This window comes from Muscardinus avellanarius (genome assembly GCF_963383645.1).
Source record: "Muscardinus avellanarius genome assembly, chromosome: 7".
NCBI classification, from domain to species: domain Eukaryota; kingdom Metazoa; phylum Chordata; class Mammalia; order Rodentia; family Gliridae; genus Muscardinus; species Muscardinus avellanarius.
This window is the reverse complement of record NC_137793.1, coordinates 90,230,377-90,243,063: the sequence shown is the minus strand read 5'-3', so window position 1 is coordinate 90,243,063 and position 12,687 is coordinate 90,230,377. Positions and strand designations below refer to the sequence as shown.

The window sequence follows — 12,687 nt, the reverse complement described above, 5'->3', positions numbered from 1 at the left end:
TCCCAAATGCTGGGATTACAAGCACGTGCCACCACTACGCCCAGCTCAACCCCCAGCCTTTTTTTTTTTTTTTTTGGTGGTACTGGGGTTCCTGGAAACCCTTCTAAGAAACCTCTGTAAGAGGGAAAGTGAACAGCAGCTCAGCTGCTGGCAACTGTTGGAAGGTAACGGAAGGGAAGGGGCCACAGAAAGGGTTTGGTGAATTCGTGTGGGATTGAGAAAGATCCACACATTTTTCTTTTCCTGATTGTTTACCAAGTCCACACTCAGCATGACAGAGCACATGTTTCTAATGATTAACACTGTGCCTTGTGGGAAGGTTTGCTCAGTAACAATGTGAGGCTTGTCTTCCTTTACACTCATCTGGAATACCAGTATAAATAGCTTCTCTGATAAATAACTCAGGTTCCTGAGATAAGTCCTTCCTTTTATTACAGCTGATAACCCAGGATTATAGGAGGTGGTATCTCTAACTCTAATGAGAGGTTTTGATAAATGGTGAGCCTTATACCCATTGGTCCCCTTCCTGGGCTTCCCACAGGCCGCCATAAGTTGCTCATTGGCAACATTAATAACTGAAGAATTTCCTTAGAAAAAGTAGATTATTTTTCTCTTCTTCCCTTGGCTTCCATCCTTTAAAATTCTTTTCCTTCTCTCTCTCTTTCTCTCTCTCTCCCTTCCTCCCTTCCTCCCTTTCATGTTTTACTGGAGATTATACATACCTCTGGGCGTTCTACCTCTGAGTTATACCCCCAGCCCTATTTTATTTTTTATTTTGAAACAGGGTCTCACTAAATTGCAGAGGGCCTAAGTGGCTAAAGTTGGCCTCAGCCTCCCAAGTACTAGGCCCGTACCACCGTGCCTGGCAAAATTCTATTTTCTAAAGAAAACATATCTTCACAATGCCAGCACTTCCCCTATGCAGAGATGGGGAACGAGGCGGCCATCACGTCCCTTTATTCAAGTCACTTTCCGAAAACCCACAACAGCCAACGCCAGGTACTCGCCAATTGCTAAATAACATAAAATATCACATAATCAATTATGGAAAATAATGAAATGGAATTTCATCATGGAAAACCTCCTTGGAGGGCATTCAAACAAGGAATCAATTGCTCTAGAGGGGTGTTGAAATTATAATCAGTCAAGAAGTCTTTAAAGCGGCGGAGGCTGTGGGTGCACAGCTGCTGGGCACGAGGGGGGCGGGGGCGGATGCAAGTTGCTGGTGTGTTCACAGACAGCGAGCAGAGGCTGACATTGTGGGCTAAGCCCTGAGCTGCACAGGCAAAAAGCAGAGAAAGTAGAGCAAACTCACTCATTTGTCTTTGTCTCTTCCTTGAAGAGTGTGTGTGTGTGTGTGTGTGTGTGTGTGTGTGTGTGTGTGTGTATGTACTAGAGATTGAACCCAGAAGCATTCTACCTCTACTTCTGAGCTACACCTCACACCCATATTTTTATTTTATTTATTTATTTATTTTTATTGTTATTTTTTGGTGGTACTGGGGGTGGAACCCTGAGGCCTTTTACCTCTGGGCTATACTCACAGACCTATTTTATATTTTTATTTGGAAACAGGGTCTCACTAAGTTGCTGAGAGCCTCACTAAATAGTTGAGGCTGGCTTTGAACCTGTGCGATCCTCCTGTCTCAGCCTCCCAAGCGCGGGGATTACAAGTGTGCGCCACCACGCCCGGCTTTTATTTATTTTTTATATGGGTCTGAGGATGGAATCCAGAGGCATTCAACCTCCGAGCTACACCCCCAGCCCTATTTTTTATTTTTTATTTTGAAACAAGGTCTCACTGAGTTGCAAAGGGCCTCACTAAGTAGCTGAGGCAGTCTGCAAACCGAGATCCTCCTGTCTCAGCCTCCTGAATGTGGGGATTACAAGCGTGCGGTACCATGTTCGGCATCCAGCCGTATTTTTATTATTTGTGTTACTGGGGATTGAACCTAGGAACTTAGGGGCGTTCTATCTCTAAACTTCATCCCCAGTCTGATTCCCTCCCTCCCATCCTTCCTTCCTTCTAATTGTGGTGCTTGGGATTGAACCCAGGGGCATTCTACCTCTAAGCTAAACCCCAGCCTGATTTATTTATTTATTTGATGGTACTGGGGGTGGAGCTCAAGGGCATTCTACCTCTGGGCTAAACCACCAGCCCTATTTTTCATTCTTTATTTTGAAACACAGTCTCACTGAGTTTCAAAGGGCCTCACTAAGTAGCTGAGACTGTCCTCAAACTGCGATCTTCCTGTCCCAGCCTCCCAAATGCTAGGATTACAAGCGTGTGTCACCACGCCCACCTCTGATTTTTTTTTTTTTTTAAATAGTCTTACTAATTGAACTCAAATCCTTTTGTCTCATCCTCCCAAGTACTGGAATTGCAAGCATGGGCTACCATGCCCGGCTTCAATTATATTTTTTATTTGGAAACAGGGTCTCACTAGGTTGCTGAGAGCCTCAGTAAGTTGCCAACGCTGGCTTCGAACCTGCGATCCTCCTGTCTCAGATTCCCAAGTATACGGATTACAGGCATGCACCACTCTGCCCAACTTGTCCCTTCCTTTAAGAAGCATTTTTTAAGTGACCCTTACTACCAGCCACTGTGCAGACACTTCTCCAACTCCAGATTCAGGAAGAGCAGACAGATAAGAAATTGCAATACTTTGCAAAAAAAGAAATTATAGGAGGTCCTCTGTTGCGTACAAAGGAAGAAATGGTGACATGGACAAGAAGCACCACACGGAAAACAAAAGAGGAAATGCTCATTGTGGGAAGAAGGCTTTTTTAGTTTCACCTCATCCAGCAAGTTTCAAAGAAACAGGAATTGGGACATACATGGATTTGGGAAGTGCATCCTAAACAGAAGACTGGCAAAATGCTGGGTGTGGCGGCACGTGCCTGCGATCCTAGTGGGACACCAAGTTGTAGGCCGGCACTTGGCAACTTAGTGAGACCTTCTTTCGAAAACGAAAAAATAAATAAATAAAAAGGGGTTTGGGGGTGTAGCTACAAGTGTTCTTGAGTTTGATCTCCAGTACACACAATAGTATAAAAACCTAAAAGCCGGGTGTGGTGGCGCACGCTTGTAATCCCCGTGCTTGGGAGGCGGAGACAGGAGGATCACGCAGGTTCGAAGCCAACCTCAGCTGGCTTAAGAGACCCTGTTTCTAAATAAAAATATAAAAAATAGGTCTGGTAGTGTAGTCTGGAGGTAGAAGGCCCCTGGGTTCCACCCTCCCAGTACCGCCATAAAATAAATTCATTAGATAAAATAGGTCGTGGGTGTGGCCCGGAGGTAGATGCCCCTGGGTTCCATCCCCAGGACCCCCCCCTCAAAAAAAAAATCCTAGGAGAGTTAATCTGTTTGATTTTTTTTGTTCTGAACCTGCTATTGTCTCAGCTTCTCACACACCAGGATTATAGGCGTGTGCCACCTCAGTTGGCTTTAGAGTGTAGTAATGTTAACATGTCTTAATTGTGGCAAATTCTCTTAGCATAACTATTCCTGTCCTGTCATATATGGCAGACAGGAAAGCGCCAGGTGTAAGTTAAGAGAAAGAGCTTTTGAGCGCAGGACACATGCACCTCCCCTGCTCCACTCCTTCTCTCTAGTCTCTCGGCTCTTTGATTTCTCTTCCCACAAGATGGGAGTAATATTTCTTGCTGTCCCTAAACTGGAATCCCCTTCATGCATCCTGAAATGGACTTTGAAGACTAGATGTTCTTCTCCCAGCCCACCCATCGGGAAATTCTGTGCAACACTAATGTGGGTGCTCACTGTTTCTGGGGAGATCCTCTTGGAAGCACAGTAGCCGCCCTGAAGAGTGCTAAAGGCAACGAAAGCTTCCTGTCGCCGGGGTGCATGACGGGAAGCACATTGCCATTCTCAGCTGCTCATATCAAGTGAGACTCTGATAATGCAGAGTACGCCTTGCTTGGGAATCGCCCCTTAGCATCCGACACAGACAACCCCAGGAATCTTCTCCGGACGTGATGACACGCATGCACGTTGCTGGGACATCGCCGCAGCTCCTGGTCAGCTGTTGGCAAGGGATGTTTAGGTGGCCCTGCACGAGCCGCTGCCCACGGCCCGCACATCACCCTGGAGACCTTCCTTTAACAAAGGACACAAGCTGTCAGCTCAACCACTTGGTGGTGTTTGCTGAGCAGTCTCCCCTAGGAAGTAATTTTCACAAAGGCACTTGACCTTGCTCCCCAATTTATCCCAGGGCCTGGCACTGATACCAACCAAATAATTGATTCTCAAAACATACCTACCTTTATTTTTGGTGAGGTGCACTGGAGATTAAGCCCAGGTGTGCTGTACTCCTGAACTAAACCACTAGCCCATTTCTTCATTATTATTATTATTATTATTACTACTATTACTATTACTATTATTAGTGCTGAAATTTAACTCCGGGACATTCTATCTCTAAGCTACCATCTAGCCCTATTTTTATTTGGGAACAGTGTCTCACTAAGTTGTTGAAAGCCTTGTTATGAGGCTGGTTTCAAACCTACAATTCTCCTGTCTCACCCTCCCTGGTACTGGGATTACACGTATTACAGCCTTTTGTGGTTATTTGTTTGTTTGTTTATTTTTATTTTTATTTATTTATTTTTTGGTGGTACTGGGGTTCCTGGAAACCCTTCTACTTCCAGGCTACACTCCCAGACCTATTTTTTTATTTTTATTTTTAAATTTGGAAACAGGGTCTCCTAAGCCAGCTGCGCTGGCTTCAAACCTGTGTGATCCTCCTGTCCCTGCCTCCCAAGTGCGGGGATTACAAGCGTGCGCCACCCCGACCAGCTTTATTTTTCTATTTTAAAGCAGGGTCATGTTGGCCAGGGAGGCTTAAGAGACCCTGTTTCCAAATAAAAATATAAAATAGGTCTGGGAGTGTAGCCCGGAGGTAGAAGGGCTTCCAGGAACCCCAGTACCACCAAAACAAAAAACAAAAAACAAAAAACAGGGTCATGTTAAGTTGCTGAGGGCCTTGTTAAATTGCTGAGACTGGCTGTGAACCTGTGATCCTCCTATCTCATCCTCTCAATCATCTTCGATTACTTTGCACTGCCACGCCTGACTTTGGTTTATTTATTTTTTATTGGTGCACTATAGTCTCATATCATATCATATCATAATGCGGATCATGTTGAGACTGGCAGATATTCACACAGTACTTGGTGCCCCCCCTTCCCTATTTCCTTCCCTCCTGATACTGAGTGTCCAGGTTAACAATGTTATATTCACATGTATGCACATAGTCACGTGTAGCTTTTCTATTAATGAGCTCAGTCTTCCTTTCCTGCCTTCCCTGAAGTTTCCCCTTCATTATCTGAACTCCCTCTGGTTTCCCGTCCCTAGAGTGAGCACATTAGGGAAAACATATGTCCCTTAATCAAAACTACACTGAGATTCCATTTAACCCCAATCAAATAACAACAAATGCTGGCGAGGATGTGGGGAAATAGGAACTCTTCTACACTGTTGGTGGGAGTGCAAACTAGCTCAGCCACTATAGAGATCAGTGTGGAGATTCCTTAGAAAACTTCTGGGAATGGATCCACCATATGATCCGGCTCTACCACTCCTGGGTATCTTTTTCCAAAGGGGGTGAAATCAGAGAACTACAGTAACATATGCATACCCATGTTCATAGCAGCACAATAAATTCATAATAGCCAAAACATGGAACCAATATAGGTTTCCATCAACAGCTGAATAGATTGCAAAATTATGGAAAATTCACACAATAGAATTCTACTTGGCAATAAAGAACAAAATCATGTCATCCTTAAGATGGTGGAAAGACCTGGGGAACCTTATGTTAAGTGAGTTTAGCTGAGCACAGAAATATGTTTGTTCTTTTGTTTTTTGTTTTTAAATAAATGGGTCTCACTAAATTACCTTGTCCTGGCCTTGCACCAGAGATCCTCCTCCCTCAGTCTCCCAAATTATTGGAATTACAGGTGTAGAAATTAGCTACTTAATCAATGAAATTCTTTAGGCCAGAACAGATTTTTGGGTTGAGATATTTCCGGTGGAGAAACGTCTTTGGGATGGGTGCGTTCTGCTAATTACAGAGCTTGAAGGAGCACCCACCCATGCAATTGCACTTTTTCCTTCTGAACAGAGGCCGTGACCTTCCAGTTGGGAGCCTCTGTTTCCTGTTTCCCTCTTTGCGTATTGCTTTACACTTTACTAGACCCCCTTTCCCCAACAGGGTGCTACCTTACAACAAGACCCAGTTAAAATGTAAAATGTCTGGGATGAGAAGATGGGCTCCTAATGAAAGGGCCTGGCCAGGCTCTCACAGCTAAGAATGTGGAGCCCTGCCTCCAGTCCTTGCCTGGACTCCTGGTCCAGTGCTCTCCCGGCCACAGTCACTGGGTCCTGGCCGTACGGAATTCAAGGCAGCCACAAGCTCTCATTCCTATGAACGTGTCAGTGTCTGCTCTCCAGAGTCTTGATGAATGGCCACTTCAAAATGAATCTGTTATAGCCAGACGTGGTGATGCAGGCTTGTAATCCCAGTCCTTAACTTGGGAGGCTGAGACAAGAGGATCCCAGGTTCGTGGCCAGCCTCAGCTACTTAGTGAGGCTCTCCGCAATTTAATGAAACCCTGTTTCAAAATAAAAAATAGGGCTGGGGGGTACAACTTGGAGGTAGAATGCTCTAGTTTTCCATCCCAGTTCTGTGTGTGTGGGGAAGTTTGCTATAGCAGGGCATGGGGGTGCACGTGCTTATAATCCTAGCACTTGGGAGGCGGAGACAGGAAGATTGCATGTTCAAGGGCAGCCTCTGCAATTGATGAGATCCTGTTCCAAGAGAAAAAGAGGTGTGTGTGTGTGTGTGTGTGTGTGTGTGTGTGAGAGAGAGAGAGAGAGAGAGAGAGAGAGAGAGAGAGAGAGAGAGAGAGAGAGAGAGAGAGAGAGACGGACAGACACAACACGCGCCAGCCCACACCCATTGCTGAGGCTGTCTTCAAATCTGCAATCCTCCTGTTTCAGCCTCCCAAGTACTGGAATCACAAGCATACACCACAATTCCTGGCTAGGAGTTTTGTGAAGTGCATAGCATATATCTAAACATGGCCCCTGGATTTGGGTATTTCGAGTGTTTGGCTGCTCAGCATTACAAGAGTGAGCTCTTACAAACAGGCGTGGGAGTGGATCAGTATTCTCTCTGCTTGATCATCACGAAGCAGCAGTTTAAATATTCACAGTGACCCTGTCAGGGAATCATTGCTACAGGAAAGAAATAAGTCTAAAATGGGTGTGGCGACCCACGCCTGTAATCCTGGTACTTGGGAGGTTGAAACGGAAGGATCACAGGTTCCAAGCCAGCCTCAGCGACCTTAGCTAGAGACCTTGTTTCAAAAACAAAAAATAAAATAGGGCTGTGGGTATAGCTCAGAGAATGAATGTCCCTGGGTTGCATTCCTAGCAACACCACCCATTTAAAAAAAAAAAAAGCCTAGAGAGTTTGTGGGGAAATTATCTAACACATAAAGGGTAATGCCTAGAACAGGCACGGTGACTGTCTTTTTTAGAGTCTAGCACAATTTGGATATGTTATTGTTTCTATTTATTTTTTGCTGTACTGGGAATGGAACCCAGAGGCATTCTACCTCCGAGCGACACCCCCAGCCCTAATTTTTTATTCTTTATTTTTGAAACAGGGTCTCACTGAGTTGCCAAGGGCCTCACTAAGTAACTGAGGCAGTCTGCAAACCACAACACAATCCTCATATCTCAGCCTCCCTTAAAAGCGTGCACCACCACGCCCAGCTAGGAATTATATATAATTGGGGAATATATATATATATATATATATATATATATATATATATATATATATACCATTCTACCTCCAAGCTAAACCCCCATTCCTATTTTTTATTTTTTTTTTAGTTTGAAACAAGATGTCACTAAATTGCAGACGGCCTCGCTAAATTGTTATCCAGCCACAAATCTGTGATCCTCCTGGCTGGGCCTCCCAGGTCCTGGGATTACAAGTGTACTCCAGCATGCCAGGCTACAATTTATACTTTCAGTAAACACATTGTGCTCCTGTGTTTAGAAGCCGTTTGTGCCGCCAGTCTAATTCTCCTTTCTATAAATCCTCAGTTTGGCAGCTTGCTAATATTATATATGATTTCAGCTCACCTCCGTGTATTAACCTTTAGATCCTTGAGCACCGACTATCTGCGGTCTTTCTAATAGATTTCCTTAAGGCCAGTCGAAGGTGTCCGTGCCTCCCACAACTCTTAATATAGCTCTTAACTAGATAGATCAGCCTAATGGAATACCTTTTCCTAGAAGTTCATTGACTCTAAATACTTAGCTTCAGTATTTATATTTTTCTTCCAAAGTATTTGTCTAATGAAAACACTAATTTTTCATGAGCAGGGATGTAAATTCTGAACCTTTTATTTTAGTGATCATCAGTGGAGTATGTCTTTGTTCGCTTTGGTGGCATATTTATGTAAAACTGAAGAAGATAATGATGAATGACCGCCTCCTCTCTCTCTCTCTCTCTCTCTCTCTCTCTCTCTCTCTCTCTCTCTCTCTCTCTCTCTCTTTTATTACAGGTTGATGACCAAATGAAGCTGCTTCAAAACTGCTGGAGTGAGCTCTTAATCCTCGACCACATTTACCGACAAGTGGTACATGGAAAAGAAGGATCCATCTTCCTGGTTACTGGGCAACAAGTGAGTGGAGAGACCAAAAAAAGCAGCATCTCTTTATTAAGCATGTTCAGAACGGGGAGAGTTTAACTAGGTCAGAAGCACTCTTGTGCTTTGAAAGGGAGAGATTGGCTGCAAATGATTTAGAAAAGATGGCTTGGTGCACTCAGATCCTGCTCTGATGATTACAGATAAACTTAAGAGCAAACCTAATGATGAGCATTTTGCTGCTTCCAGTCTGTGGGGAGGGAGCGTTCTGTTTCCGAGGGCCAGGACAATTGCTAAATCAACCTTAGCGATAAGCACTGAAGTTCTTCTTTCCCGGGCTTTCCCGGGCTCCTGCATGAACTGACCTCCCTTGTTTGTTAGCTGTTTAAAAACCTGATCAATTAGCTGGGCGTGGTGGTACATGCCCGTGATCCCAGTACCTGGGAGGCTAAAACAGGAAGATTGCAGGTTCAAGACCAGCCTCCGCAAACTTAGACCCTGTTTCAAGATAAAAAATAAAATGGAGAGTGAAGCTTGGAGGTGGAATGCTCCCCACTCTGGTCCAATCCCTAGTACGAAAAGAAAAAAAGAAAAAAAAAACAACCACCAACAAAAAGCAAACCAGATATATTGTAGAATACTTGCTATTGGGGAATGACATTGGCGGAAGAGGTTGATTAAAATGTTACTTAGGGTTGCGATGGTTGGCATAAAGGCACATGAGAAGGGACAGGAGTTTAGTTTTCAAGAGCTAGACATTCAGAAAGAAAAGAAAAAAGTACCATTCGGCTTTTTATTCTGAATACATGTTTGTTCAATAGCTAAATAATTTACTGAAGCTAGGCATGATGGTGCACATCTGTAATATAGGCACTTTGGAGGCAGAGACATTCCAGGTTTGAGGATGGCTTCAGTAACATAGTGAAAAGCTCAGAAAACTCCTGAGACCCTGTCTTAAAAAAAAAAAAAAAAAAAGGAGGGAGTGGGGTGGAATGATCCTGGATTCAATCCAGAAAGAAAGAAAGAAAGAGAGGGAGGTAGGAGTCAGGCAGGCAGACAGGAAGGAAGGAAGGGAAGGAGGAAGGGAGATTTCTTGAAGCGGGGCACTACAGAACATGCCTGTAATCTCAGCTGAAGCCTGGGCAAATTTGCAAGACCCTGTTACAAAAGTAATAATGAGAATGGAGGTGTGGCTCAGTGTTAGAGTGCTTGCCTAGCAGGCATGAGGGTCCCTGGTTCACTCCCTACTATAGGAAAGGTGAAAAAAAAAAAGGAAATATTTCAAAAACATTTCGCTCAGTGCCCTTCACTATTCCGGGGCCTTTGCATTTGTAATGAGCAAACCAAAAATTTCTGTCCTGATGAAACATAACATTACAGCAGAGAAAAGCCAAGAATCAGCAATGATTCTGATAAAACAATATATTAGAGACCAAAGTTCTATTAAAAAAAAAGGGAAGCCAGAAGGCACCGGGGGATCGGCCTATATTCATGGATGTGTGTTGCGTGGACCCATGGGTCTCTGTGTTAAACAGTGGTCCCATTGAGCAGCTGATATTTGAACAAAGGCGTAAAGGAAGAGAGACTGTTAGCTATCTGGAGAAAGAGGGATCTACTTAATAGACAGAATTTCTACTCTATAGGACTAGGGCAAGTCCCTCCAATCCTGAGTACCTTCCATCCTACTCCCCATGAGTTCGTAAAGTAAACATTAAGAGGATCGTGAGTCCTTGAGCGTGCCGGGCGGACCTGTGCCGGGTGCCACCGCACCCCTCGGCCGTGGTGACTGCAGTCGTCAGGCACGGTGATCTTTTACGCCCAGCCATAAATGTTTATGTGCTGTGAAACCATAGGACTGCATATTCGAAAATGAAAAAAGGCTGTCTTCACACCATTTGCTGTATTATTAATAAATCATGTTTTCCCAATCAAATTAAAGGCATGCACTATTTCAGAGTTTTTGCAGATCGGATCGATTGAACCAGCTCTGTAATTGTCTGGTCTCTGCTTCTCCCGCCTCCTCTCGTGAGAAAAGCTTTCTCACCGAGAAAATGTGCCTGGCCGCCTGGGCTTTCACATCTTGCTGAGCACTGTTAACGTGTGATGCAGTTCTTTGCAGGAAACACACCCATTTTTGGAGTCTAATCCCTGGAAGCGCCTCCTACCTCCTGCCCCAAAAGAGCTGCCTCGGGAGTTCAAGACGCAGCTCACAAATTTGATTGCATTTCATTTCCCACGGAGTTTTAACAAACAAAGTGGGTTTGCACTATATTCTGTTTCTGCTCTTTAGAAATATTCCTTATCCCGCGTTTCACTTTGCCTTAAGTGCTGGCCCTGGGTAAAGGTAATCACCACTTAAGGATTAGAGAGAGTGCATTTCTTGCCCCTGAGTTTTCAAACAGTCGAGGAATAAATAATATTATATAATCTTTAATGTCAGTTACTGTTGCCTTATATGTTCATCAGGACTGAAAGAGGGGCTCCCTGGCCCCCAAAATAGTGTTCCTTACACCCTTTGCCAATCACCTCCCTCCCTCTCCCCCACCATCACCAAAGTGTGTCAAAGATTTATTTTTACTAGACTTTTTGCGGTCCTGGGAATTGGACCCAGGGGCATTCTACCTCTGAGCTGCACCTCCAGCCCATTTTTTATTCTTTATTTTGAAACGGGATCTCACTATAAGTTGCTGAGGCTGTTTGGGGTTCTGTGATCTTCCTGTCTCAGCCTCTCATTTTTTTTTGAGTGGTGCTGGGGATTGAACTCGAGAGTTCAATTCTACCATCCCCAGCTTTATTATTTTATTTTGAAACATTGTTACGCTAAGTTGATCGGACTCACTACTTGCTGAGGCTGCCATCTAACTGTGATCCTCCTGTTGCAAGTCTCCCAAATACTGGGATCACAGGCATGTACCAGCATACCGGCTTTAGTCAAAATTAAATAAAATTGTGCAGGTGATATAGTTTAGGGGTAGAATGGTTCAATTTCCAGCACCGCCAAACAAAACAAAACAGAACAACAACAACAAAAAAAAAAAGACAAAGAAAAAGACACAAGAAAATAGTAAAAACAATCTTTAGAAAAAGAATGATAATAAGTGCAAGACTGAAGCAATATTCTGAAGAAAAAATGATTTTGAAAAACATGAACAAGACTGAAGAACAACAACAAAAAAAACAGTGTATTTTTTTTTTACTAGTACATACTGCTTGCTTTTGGCCCCAAAATGGTACCTGTGCACATGTACATGTACATATACATTTGAAACACACATGTTTGGTCTTGGTTAGAACACCCTTTATTGTGTTTCCATTCCCGACGCTTGTTGGCTATTTCTTCTTGTGCAAGGAACTTAACTTTTTGAAATCCATCGTCCTCTTTTACCCAGCAGATTGTGATGCTTTTCATGTGTGAGGATCGCATAAAGAATGAAAGACCATCATTCCATAAATTGCTACCATAAAAGTTAGAAGTTATCAAAACAAGCCGGGCATGATGGAGCATGCTTGTGATCCCAATACATAGGAGACTGAGAAAGGAGGATCGTAGCCTCAGACATTTAGTGAGGTCCTCCACAACTTAAAAGACCCTGTTTCAAAATAAAAAATAAATCGGGGCATGGTAACACACATTTGTAATCCCATCATTTGGGAGGCTGAAATGGGAGGATTGTGGTTTGCAGACAGCCTCAGCTACTTAGTGAAGCTCTTTCCAACTCAGTGAGACTCTGTTTCAAACTAAAGAATAAAAAATAGGGCTGGGGCTGGAGCTCAGAGGTATTGTATCCCTGGGTTCAATTCACATAATCCCCCCCCCCAATGCCTGTAATCCTAATATTTGGAAGGCCGAGACAGAAAGGATGGTGGCCAGCCTCAGCAACTTAACAAGGCCCTATTTTGATATAAAAAAATAGGACTGGAAGTGTAGTTCAGAGGTAAAATGTCCCTGAGTTCAGTCCCCAGTACCACAGTACCACAGTGTGTGTGTTATTGACAACA

General features: G+C 43.8%; 1 protein-coding gene across 2 annotated transcripts in view; it reads left to right on the top strand.

Annotated features, from left to right (window-relative positions):
• The window catches only part of NR5A2 (nuclear receptor subfamily 5 group A member 2), a gene marked incomplete at both ends in the record, with an annotated part of 153,579 nt that overhangs the window by 90,325 nt on the left and 50,567 nt on the right, over positions 1-12,687 (top strand). For both annotated transcript variants that reach the window (XM_080698524.1, XM_080698523.1), the window contains one exon: positions 8,605-8,724. In XM_080698524.1, the coding sequence (XP_080554650.1) occupies positions 8,605-8,724 (120 nt within the window). The remainder of the gene's footprint in view (positions 1-8,604; positions 8,725-12,687) is intronic.